Source organism: Salvelinus namaycush, chromosome 11 (genome assembly GCF_016432855.1).
Source record: "Salvelinus namaycush isolate Seneca chromosome 11, SaNama_1.0, whole genome shotgun sequence".
Classification (NCBI taxonomy): domain Eukaryota; kingdom Metazoa; phylum Chordata; class Actinopteri; order Salmoniformes; family Salmonidae; genus Salvelinus; species Salvelinus namaycush.
In genome coordinates, this window is record NC_052317.1 from 9475903 (window position 1) to 9487584 (window position 11682).

Below are 11682 nucleotides of genomic sequence, written 5' to 3' on the forward strand. Positions count from 1 at the left end.
CATATGATGACACTGAGATTGAGATGCTAAAAAAATAGATTTTATTTATAATATAATTTTATATATATGGCTGTAACAACACAGATATCTGATCCAGGGTTGTCTCTGTCGACGGCCATGGTGAATGCTGGGCTCACCAGCTTCAACAAGATAGAGCAGACCAACGCCAGGGAACTGGAGCTGGTGAGAATAGCATCAACTGAGAATGACTGTAACTACAAAGTCATTAAACACCACTGTTGTCTCTATCTCCAAATGGTTTATTGACATTTCCCCTGAGACCAACATGCAGTGTCACGGCTTTCGATCAAATCAGTCAGTTAAATGTTTTGCTTAAAGACCTTTTTACATCGACAGTTGTCACAATGTGCTTTCACGTGCAATTAAAGCAAATATTTGTTGTCTGTTTGTTTTCTAGATTGTCAACAGACATCCTCCGTTTGGAAACCAAATCAGAGACGCTGTCATCAATCTACCCAAGTATGAAGTTAGTTTGGAGCAGGTAAAAAGGTTTGCTTTGGTGGAATTGTAGTTTGAACGGAAATGGTCATCAAGGTGAATCGTTATAGAAATATTTGGTAGCAGGACATAGCAGAATATTTTCCATACTTATATCATTTAACATCACAGGAGCTTTCAATTACTGATAAAGGAATACATCTCCCCAACAAGCTTTCATTTAATTTTTATTTTTCACTTTTTAGCTTCCAAGATACAACATCGCCACCGCAGAGATTGCCGTGACCGTGAATGTAAAAAACCACGAACAGCTACTGTCAAAGAGAACCACTCATGACCACCACTATGTCACAATGATCATCGGGGACTGTGACAACAACGTGGTCTTCCTGCAAAAACTCACGTAAAGATTAGGACTGGCATTTCCAGAAATGTCGTCACACACAGACACAACCTGATCCACACATGCATAGAGACACACTTTACCTAAAGCTTGTAGGTAGAGACAGAACATATTAAAAGTGTATTATAAAATATTTAAAAGGTCATACATGCTTATAACAAGTTAGAAAGCATTGTACCTGCAGGCTTTAAGTAAAATGTTACCGTCATACACTCATACAAGGAAAACAGTGAAGGAAAGAGAGCAGAAGAGGGAGAACAAGAAAGGGAAAGAAATATGTAAGGGAGAGTGACTGTATTGTGTGTTCATCCAGAGACTTGATGCTGTTGAAGTCGGGAAACTGGTCAAAGAAGATCGAAGTGGCGAAAGCCTTCAAAGGAGAGGAGATCAGCGTGAATCTAATCAGCTCAGAATACGGTCAGGCAGTTAACTATCAGGATTTTACATTTGTTATTGTTCAAAATAGACTTGTACAAACTACATAAAACTTCTAAAAGGCAGTTTAAGTCGAATGAAATTGTTTCAGTCAAAATTGTAAAAAGTAAGAATATACACCTTCTATTAACTACGTTGAGATCTTCCTCTGCAGTGGGGTTGGACATTCAGCAGAAGTTTAGTGCCTTCTACTCTGGACCAAAGAGGTACGGAGGTGAATCACTCACACCTGAGCAACATGACACGATGCAAATAGCACAGGCTAACGCTCAGAGATCACAGGGTGCAACACAGAGAATACAGCCAACAGGTCAGCAAACACAGGCTACGGCACAGAAGAGAACCTCCACATCCACAGAAAAGGGTAGGCTGATTTTACACCAAACATTAGAATGCTTTGAGCTATTACTGTTTTTGTTGTTGTTTTGAAACAAAATGTGCTATATCTTTTTTTTCCTGCTGAAATTCCGGTTCCTCACAACCAGTTCCAGGCAAAAGACAATGTAACCACTTCTGCAAAAACAAGGATCAGTGTGGCCACGACTGCTGTGAGTCAAGTTTTTAGTCCTCAAAAACTGTCCATTCCATTGCTCAATTGGCACTTAAAATAATTAAAATGTTTGATTAAAGTATTATAGTGTACAGTGCCTTCAGAAACTATTCATACCCTATGACTTTTTCCACATTTTGTTGTTTTACAGCCTGAATTCAAAATTGATTTCATTCATTTTTTTCTCATCAATTTACACACACTACCCCATAATGACAGTGAAAATATGTTTTTAGGCATTTTTGCAAATGTATTGAAAGTTAAATACAGAAGTGTTCACACCCCTGAGTTAATACTTTGTAGAAGCACATTTGGTACCGATTACAGCTGTGGGTCTTTCTGGGTGAGTTCTAAGAGCTTTCCACACCTGGATTGTGCAACATTTACCCATGTATTATTTTCAAAATTCTTCAAGCTCTGTCAAATTGCCATAGATTTTCAACTCGCCCACTCAGGAACATTCACTGTCTTCCTGGTAAGCAGCTCCAGTGTAGATTTTTGTGTTGTTGTCACGCCCTGACCTGAGATATCTCTGTTTTGTTTATATTTTGGTTAGGTCAGGGTGTGACTAGGGTGGATACGCTAGTCTTTGTATTGTCTAGGGGTTTTGTATGTCTAGGGTTTTGTAGGTCTAGGTATTTGTATGTTTATGGTGGCCTGATATGGTTCCCAATCAGAGGCAGCTGTTTGTCATTGTCTCTGATTGGGGATCATAATTTAGGTAGCCATTTCCCTTTGGTGTTTGTGGGTTCTTGTCTATGTGTAGTTGCCTGTCTGCACTATTTCATATAGCTTCACGTTTCGTTCGTTTTGTTGTTTTGTTAGTTTGTTCAGTGTTCTTTCTTTAATAAAGAAGAATGTACGCATACCACGCTGCGCCTTGGTCCGATTCATATGACAAACGTGACAGAAGAACCCACCATAAATGGACCAAGCAGCGTGTTCAGGAGGAATGGACCTGGGAGGAGATTTTGGATGGAGCAGGACCCTGGACGCAGGCTGGGGAGTATCGCCTTCCGAAGGAGGAAATAGAGGCAGCAAAAGCGGAACGGCGATATTACGAGGAGTTATACCAACGAGGTAGGCCACAGAAACCCCAATAATTTTTTTTGGGGGGGGGCACATGGAGCAGTCGGCGGAGCCGAGGAGCGAACCAGAGCCAGTCAGGGAGTCGGATGAGGAGTTCGATGCAAGATTCCGGAGAGAGGTGCTAGCATTGAGAGCGCTGCAGAGTGGGCGTGCTGGGGAGCGTGTGACTGGTCAGACACCGTGTTACGCACGGTGTCTCCAGTTTGCATTCATAGCCCGGTGCGCTCTATTCCAGCTCTTCGCACTTGCCGGGCTCAAGTGAGCATCCAGCCAGGACGCATTGTGCCAGCTCTACGCTCCAGATCTCCAGTGCGCCTCCACAGTTCAGTACATCCTGTGCCTCATCTCCGCACTCGCCCTGAGGTGCGTGTCCCCAGCCCGGTACCACCAGTGGCGGCACCACACATCAGACCTCCAGTGCGCCTCCACAGTCCAGTACGTCCTGTGCCTCTTCCCCGCACTCGCCCTGAGGTGCGTGTCCTCAGCCCGGTACAACCAGTTCCGGCACCACGCATCAGGCTTCCAGTGCGCTTCCACAGACCAGAGCTTCCGGCGACAGTACCCAGTCCAGAGCTTCCGGCGACAGTACCCAGTCCAGAGCTTCCGGCGACGTTTCACAGTCCGGAACCTCCGGCGACGGGCCACAGTCCGGAACCTCCAACGACGGGCCACAGTCCGGAACCTCCAACGACGGGCCACAGTCTGGAGCCTCCGGCGACGATCCCCGGTCCGGAGCCTCCGGCGACGATCCCCGGTCCGGGGTCTCCGGCGACGATCCCCGGTCCGGGGTCTCCGGCGACGATCCCCGGTCCGGGGTCTCCGGCGACGATCCCCGGTCCGGTTCTACAAAGGCGGAGTGATCAGCGTAAAGGGGGGGGGCGGCGGCCAGAACCAGAGCCGCCACCAAAGGCAGATGCCCACCCAGACCCTCCCCTATAGGTTCAGGTTTGTGGCCGGGTGTCCGCACCTTTGGGGGGGGGGGGCTGGGTACTGTCACGCCCTGACCTGAGATATCCCTGTTTTCTTTATATTTTGGTTAGGTCAGGGTGAGACTAGGGTGGATACGCTAGTTTTTGTATTGTCTAGGGGTTTTGTATTGTCTATGGTTTTTGTATGTCTAGGGTTTTGTAGGTCTCGGTATTTGTATGTTTATGGTGGCCTGATATGGTTCCCAATCAGAGGCAGCTGTTTGTCGTTGTCTCTGATTGGGGATCATACTTAGGTAGCCATTTCCCTTTGGTGTTTGTGGGTTCTTGTCTATGTGTAGTTGCCTGTCTGCACTATTTCATATAGCTTCACGTTTCGTTCGTTTTGTTAGTTTGTTCAGTATTCTTTCTTTAATAAAGAAGAATGTACGTATACCACGCTGCGCCTTGTTCCGATTCATATGACGAACGTGACAGTTGTAGGTTATTGTCCTGCTGAAAGTTAAATTCATCTCCCAGTGTCTGGTGGAATGCAGACTGAACCAGGTTTTCCTCTAGGATTTTGCCTGTGCTTAGTGCTTAACGATTACAAGCATACCCATAACATGATGCAGCCACCACTGTGCTTGAAAATGTGGAGAGAGGTACTCCCTAATGTGTTGTATTGGATTTGCCCCAAACATAACACTTTGTAGTCAGGACAAGAACTTAATTGCTTTGCCACATTTTTGCAGTATTACTTTAGTGCCTTGTTGCAAACAGAATGCATGTTTTGGAATATTTGTATTCTGTACAGGCTTACTTCTTTTCACTCTGTCAATTAGGTTAGTATTGTGGAGTAACTACAACGTTGTTGATCCATCCTCAGTTCTCTCTTATCACAGCCATTAAACTCTGTAGCTGTTTAAAAGTCACCATTGGCCTCATGGTGAAATCCCTGAGCGGTTTCCTTCCTCTCCGGCAACTGAGTTAGGAAGGACACCTGTATCTTTGTAGTGACTGGGTGTATTGATACACCATCCAAAGTGTAATTAATAACTTCACCATGTTCAAAGGGATATTCAATGTATGCTTTTTTTATTTTTACGGATCTACCAATAGGTGCCCTTCTTTGTGAGGCATTGGAAAACGTTCCTGGTCTTTGTGGTTGAATCTGATTTTCAAATTCACTGCTCATCTGAAGGACCTTACACATAATTGTATGTGTGGGGTACAGAGATGAGGTAGTCATTCAGCAATCATGGTAAACACTTACTGCACACAGAGTGAGTCCATGCAACTTATGTGACTTGTTAAGCACATTTTTACACCTGAACTTATTTAGGCTTGCCGTAACAAAGGGGCTTAATACTTATTGACATATTGAGTAAATTTTTCTAAAAACACAGTCATTCCACTTTGATATAACAGGCTATTATTGTGTGTAGGCCAGTGACAAAAATATTAAAATGAATACATTTTTTATTCATGCTGTAACGCAACAAAATGTAGAAAAGGTCAAGGGGTTAACTTCCTGAAGGCGCTGTATTTTCAGATCCTCCTAATTATGTTTCCCAGGTCAAAATGGAGTGCCAGTGGTTCTGAAGAGGCCTATGAATCAGCATTCGAGTTTCTCTTCCTACCTCCAAGACCTGAAGACCAGGAGTGACACACTGACGGAGACTCCAGTCAAACGCCTCAAAGTGAGAGAACAACTGACAAGAACTGCAGCAGTCCTTTAAAATATAACCCCTTTGGGCTGAATTCTAACTTAAGAGACTCGCACAAGACTCATTTGTACTTTGGCATAAATCATGCATTGAAATCAAAGGCGTAACATGTTTTAGCTTTTTTAAATGGTTTGTGTCAACTGAATTTGTGTTTTGTCTGCCTGTTACTTGTTCCTTTAGATGAGAATGAGTGGTGGGACTGGGGCTACGAACATTCAGCAATTTTCTTATACGCCTGCTGCTTGCAGGTACATACACTCTTTTTCCACATCCAAAACATACAGTTCATCAGGTTGGAGTTAATTGATTACCGATGCAAACTGTATCTGACACTGTCCTCATCTTTTCTTAAAATGTTTTGAAGGTATGTAGGTAATCATCATGGCGCTTCATCAATACAACATAGTGTGGAATCAGCTGAGGACTTTGCAACGCCCCAAGAGATGGCATATCTTGAGAACTATGACCATGGTAGGTTTAGTATCAGAATGCTTCTAGAGCAGAGATGAGCAACTTTGATGGGGGTGGGGGCCACAAAAAATCTGAACTCATCATGAGGGGACGCAGTGGCTCGTGGGTCTGCGTACCCTCATCCATACCCACACATGCAGTCAGAGCTGGCCCTAGCCTTTTGGGGTCCCCAAGCAACATTTTGTTGTGTGGTCCCTCACCATACCTTGCTAGCAAAACATTTTAGTGGCCCCCCTCTCGACAGTGAGATAAAAAATTGAAGTTTTAGAGTTCATTTCCTGCAATCCTACACATTTTGCCATGGGCGTAGAGAAATATTTGGAGTTTTTAAATACGATATCTGAGTGAAAGTAACTAGCAACATCAATTGGGGTCCCCCAGTGGGTAATTTGACCATGATTACTACAAGTTTAGATAGCTTTCCACTAACTTACCAATCTATACTGAACAAAAATATAAACACAACCTGCAACAAGTTCAACGATTTTAGTGAGTTACAGTTCATATAAGGAAATCAGTCAATTGAAATAAATTCATTAGGCCCTAATCTATGGATTTCACATGATTGGGCAGGGGCGCAGCCATGCCCACCCACTTGGGGGCCAGTCCCACCCACTAGGGAGCCAGGACCAGCCAGTCAGAATTATTTTTTCCCCACAAAAGGGCTTTATTACAGACAGAAATACTCCTCAGTTTCATCAGCTGTCTGGGTGACTGGTCTCATACGATCCCGCAGGTGAAGAAGCCGGATGTGGAGGTCCTGGGCTGGCGTGGTTACAGGTGGTCTGCGGTTGTGAGGCCAGTTGGACATATTGCCAAATTCTGTAAAACACCATTGGAGGTGGAATTTAATGTTCATTTCTCTACCAACAGCTCTGGTGGACATTCCTGCAGTCAGCATGCCAATTGCACACTCCCTCATAACTTGAGACATCTGTGGCATGGTGTTGTGACAAAACTGCACATTTTAGTGACCTTTTATTGTCCCCAGCACAAGTTGCACCTGTGTAATGATCATGCCGTTTAATCAGCTTGTTGATATGCCACAAGTGTCAGGTGGATGGATTATCTTGGCAAAGGAGAAATGCTCACTAACAGGGATGTAAAAAAAAAAAAAAAAAAAATGTGTGCACAAAATGTGAGAAACATTTCTGGGATCTTTTATTTCAGCTCACAAAAGATGCGACCAACAATTTACATTTTGCGTTTATTTTTTTCTTCAGTATACATTTTCTTTGCTTTCAGTGACTGGCATAACAAGAGAAAAGCTGCTGATGCACAACCAAATTTCAAAAATTGCACCTTGTGTATTCTACTATTGTAACTCTTTACTATTTATATTTTTGACTACTTTTACTTCACTACATACCTAATGAAAATAATGTACTTTTTACTCCATACAATTTCCCTGACACCCAAAAGTACTCACTCATTACATTATGAATGCTTAGCTGGACAGGAAAATGGTCCAATTCACACACTTATCAAGAGAACATCCCTGGTCATCACTACTGCCTCTGATCTGGTGGACTCACTAAACTTTGTTTGTAATTTATGTCTGCGTGTTGTATTGTGCCCCTGGCTATCCGTAAATTAAAAAATTAAAAATAAAATAAAAACGAGATAATGGTGCCAGCTGGTTTGCTTAATATAAGCAATTTGAAATGATTTATACTTGTACTTAAGTATCAAAAGTAAATGTAATTGCAAAAATATACTTAAGTATCAAAAGTAAATGTATATTTAAAACCAAATACTTTTAGACTTTTACTCAAGTAGTATTTTACTGGGTGACTTTCACTTAATTTAGTTATTTTCTTTTAAGAAATCTTTACTTTTACTCAAGTATGACAATTGGGTGCTTTTTCCACCACTAGTATTCTAGTATTCTAATCCTTAACATATTTCTATGAATTATTCATTTTTGGAGGGAAATTGATTGTCAAAAGAGGGGCCATGCGGGCTGCCAGTTTCCCATCCCTGTTAGAGACTCGTACCTTCTATACAGCATTGTGGAAAAGTAATGGTAGTTAATGGACACTTGAGAGGAGTAACTCAAAAGATATCTCTACAGAGTATAATGACTACCTGGAAGACATATATCAGACAATGGGAGAAGAGGAACCACCACCTATTCAAACCCCTACAGAGTCACAAAGTAGGACTTCTCAGTTACTAAAACTTTTTTTTACAATCATATCCCATGATTCCAAGTCGTACTCCCTTGTAGATTCAATACTGTTTGCACATATTATTTTCCAGTAGACTACTTACTTCAAACACTGCAAACAGACATACATTTTACATCAACATCTCATCTCTCAACATTAATCAACATCTATGTTTTCAGGCACTTCAATGTGGAGGAAACCCAGTGCCTACAACGGAGGGTCACTCAGCCACAGCACCCCCCAAAGCCAGGGCATGGGTTACTCCCAAAGCCACAGCACTACTCAAAGCCAGATCACTGGTTACCCACAGAGCCACAGCACCCACCAAACCCATAGCATGGGTTACCCCCAAAGTCATTTCCCCCTTCAAAACCAGAGTAGGGAGGAAACCCAGAGTCACAATACCCCCCAAAGCCAGACTAGCGGTTACAGCACTCCCCAAAGCCAGAGCAGGAGTTACTCTCCGAGTCCCATCGTAGACTTGACCGATGACAGTGGCTTCCTCTCGTCGTCACACACCCCCAGCGTGACCTTTGACCTGGGAGACGAATGGGATGATTTTGACGACGACAACTTAGTTCACGCCAGTGAGACATCATGCACCACTGTAGCTAAAACTCAGGGGATGGACCGTGACAGGCTGAAAGGTATTCTATTACAGAACATCCAGGGTTGGAGTCAATTTAATTTCAATTCAGGAAGTAACATTCATTCCAATTCTTCCTCATTGAAAATAATTAAGAAAAATTGGAATTGAAATCAGAATTTCACTTTCCTTCCTGAACTGACTGAATTGAAATATAAATTGGCCCCAACCCTCTGTTCATCAATTACAGTTTGATTGGTAATTTTGATCTGATCTTCAATTAATTATGAAATGATGGACACGTGTTTTCAGGTCACTCAACACCACTACCATCCACTTATGTACAACCCAAACCCCGCTTCACTGTGTCCAGTGCCCCACTCAGGTGAGTTCAACTTGTACTAAACTTCACTGTGTCACAAGATGTCAAATCACTGTCATTACACTGAATTAAATATCTATTATCTTTGCCAGCAGGCTAAATTTGGCACGGGACGTGATAGTGATGTTATTTCCCGGTTGTATGCCAACTAGTTTCTGGTTATAGCGATGTCAGCAAGTAGAAACTTGGTACTGTACAGATGTAAGATCTTAATTTGAGCCAGTTTGCTACAGCAGGAAAATAATCCTGCAGCAACAGGACATGTGAATTATTATGTGGATTATAATGAATGCAATTGTTTGGAGAGTTGATACATTTTTCATAAGGGGAAATCAAATCTGAAATTTCAAAGTGGAAATTACTAACTTCAGAAGCCTTTTTAATCCTAAAATACACTACTAGTTTTATATTTCCTGCCTTGCAGGAAAGTTCTCCTGCAACACGGCGATCAAATTAAGATCCTATATCTGTAAATACTTGATAAATGTGTCCTAAACCAAATGATTATCAATGTAAAATGTCATGTTTGATTTGTGTGTCCCAGGTCAACCTCCCCAGTTGTTCCTCAGATAGCAGTTACTAGTCTCTCAGTCAGACCACATAACCTCCAGGCTTCTGCTCCCTGGAGCCACTCTGACAACAAGGCCACAGTGAGTTACTAACTACCCCTAGCAACTCAGTTGACTTCATCTCAATGCTGAATCTGACATCTAAATTAAACTGACGACAGACAAAGCCAATGTTTTTGTTATGATATAGAATGAAAAGTACGTTTTTTTTACACAAATCACATGATTTTAAATGTGTTAGCCCATTTGTTTCCAAACACATTTGAAAAGTAATATTTTCCCTCTGCAGAGGACATTCATTGAACCCTCTGTGAAAGCACCCTCCTTCCCAAAACAGACTGATGCACGCATGGCTCCGCTGGGAGGACAGTTTGATTTCTTCTCAAAGACGACTACCCCAAAAAATGACAATGCGACTGGCAAAAGGTAAGGAGGAACTATAGAGAAAGAATACTTAATTTCCTTTACTTTTTATCAATACAACTTGTAAGCAGATTATGCATTAACTTGATATCATTGATAGATAGCATGATTCCTCATCATTGCAGGCTCCAGGGAGAGGACAACAGCAAGGAAGTGGAGGCATTCATGGGTATATTTGATGGACTATTTTAGAAGTGTTTATAGTTGTATGGACGGGTTCCATGACGATGTTTCATGTTACTGTGTATGTTATACTTTATTTATGCTGTTTGTTGTTTGAGGTGAACTGTTAGATTTACTGTTGATCCTATTTGAAAATGTTTCTATCATTCAGGAGTAGGAACATTCGATCATCATTAGCAGGTGGTCTAAAAAGGATTACAAAAAAGTATTATATATCTATGTACTTAATTTAATAAACACAATATTTATTCAGAGGAAGTCTGAGGGGATTATGTCTGAATATTATCATTTTTATATTGATATCTAGAAAAGTATCAAACCTGAAAAATGTGTGTGCGTGAACAATCCTAAGGGTGAAGTGTTTCAGCACGATATAGGTAAAGTTTAATGTGGTAGGGGGGCTGGCGAGTGGTATTTTGGGGGGGGGGTAGAAGTTAGTAAGGAATTATTTGGTTTTGAATTTTATTTTCATGGTTGTATAGAATTGGGCAGATCATGATTGTTCGTACACAGTGGCGATTTTAGCTTAAGTCTTGGTGGGGAAAACTCCAATTTTATTTGTTGTTGTTGATGCATGCCAGCAAAGCCACGAAACAACACTAAACAATACATTTATTGCGCTATGACGGTGACACACGGTGCCCACAAACTGTTATGACCTACGTAAAGCTGTCCCAACAGTAAAGCTTTCTTTTCAGCACCAAGGAGTGAATCCTTACCACCGCTACACCTGGCAATCAGCGGAGCCTTGTCTGGCAGCAAAACAGTTCATTCAGCCTCATTTACTGCCTTTTAAAAAAACATAGCTGATATGGCTGACTTGCAACAAGTGTGGTTTCTATGGACAATTGAGATGTACAAACTATGGCATAAGGGAACGATAAGAGGCAATACGTAATTTCGATGAAGACATTAATGAGCGAGCTAAGACGGACGTTGTCAATATAACTATTCGTTCAGCACTTTTGAAATATACAGTGACAAAATTCAGAACATGGGGCGTTCTTACAGAACCGTAGGATAAGTAAAGGGGGCATATAAGAAGACAGTGAAAGCTCTTACAATATTCGATGATGACATTTCTCTAAAACAGGCTATATGATACATGTGCACCACCAAGTCAGAACAGTAGGCTAAGTTATGAGGGGGAAAGGGACCAAATTATTCGGGTGAGGCACATGGGCAGCTTACTACACAACATACACTTAGTATTACTTTCTTAACTACAGTATACATATCCCCTTCGCATATTACATCATTTCTGCAGCAGCATATAAGACATTTTTGGACTCACCTTGTTGTGCAGTGCCCACTTGAACAGGACAG

General features: G+C 41.9%; 1 protein-coding gene across 1 annotated transcript in view; it reads left to right on the plus strand.

Moving 5' to 3' along the window:
* Positions 1–10604, plus strand: part of LOC120056269 (probable ATP-dependent DNA helicase HFM1) — a 32702-nt gene extending 22098 nt beyond the window's left edge. The window contains exons 23-37 of the mRNA XM_039004517.1: positions 98–183; positions 419–502; positions 705–862; positions 1176–1279; positions 1452–1661; positions 1783–1845; positions 5420–5544; positions 5752–5819; positions 5936–6042; positions 8117–8200; positions 8393–8860; positions 9112–9184; positions 9726–9831; positions 10040–10176; positions 10299–10604. Coding sequence (XP_038860445.1) covers positions 98–183; positions 419–502; positions 705–862; positions 1176–1279; positions 1452–1661; positions 1783–1845; positions 5420–5544; positions 5752–5819; positions 5936–6042; positions 8117–8200; positions 8393–8860; positions 9112–9184; positions 9726–9831; positions 10040–10176; positions 10299–10365 — 1940 coding nt within the window. The 3' untranslated portion in view covers positions 10366–10604. The remainder of the gene's footprint in view (positions 1–97; positions 184–418; positions 503–704; positions 863–1175; positions 1280–1451; positions 1662–1782; positions 1846–5419; positions 5545–5751; positions 5820–5935; positions 6043–8116; positions 8201–8392; positions 8861–9111; positions 9185–9725; positions 9832–10039; positions 10177–10298) is intronic.
* Positions 10605–11682: the final 1078 nt, after the last annotated feature.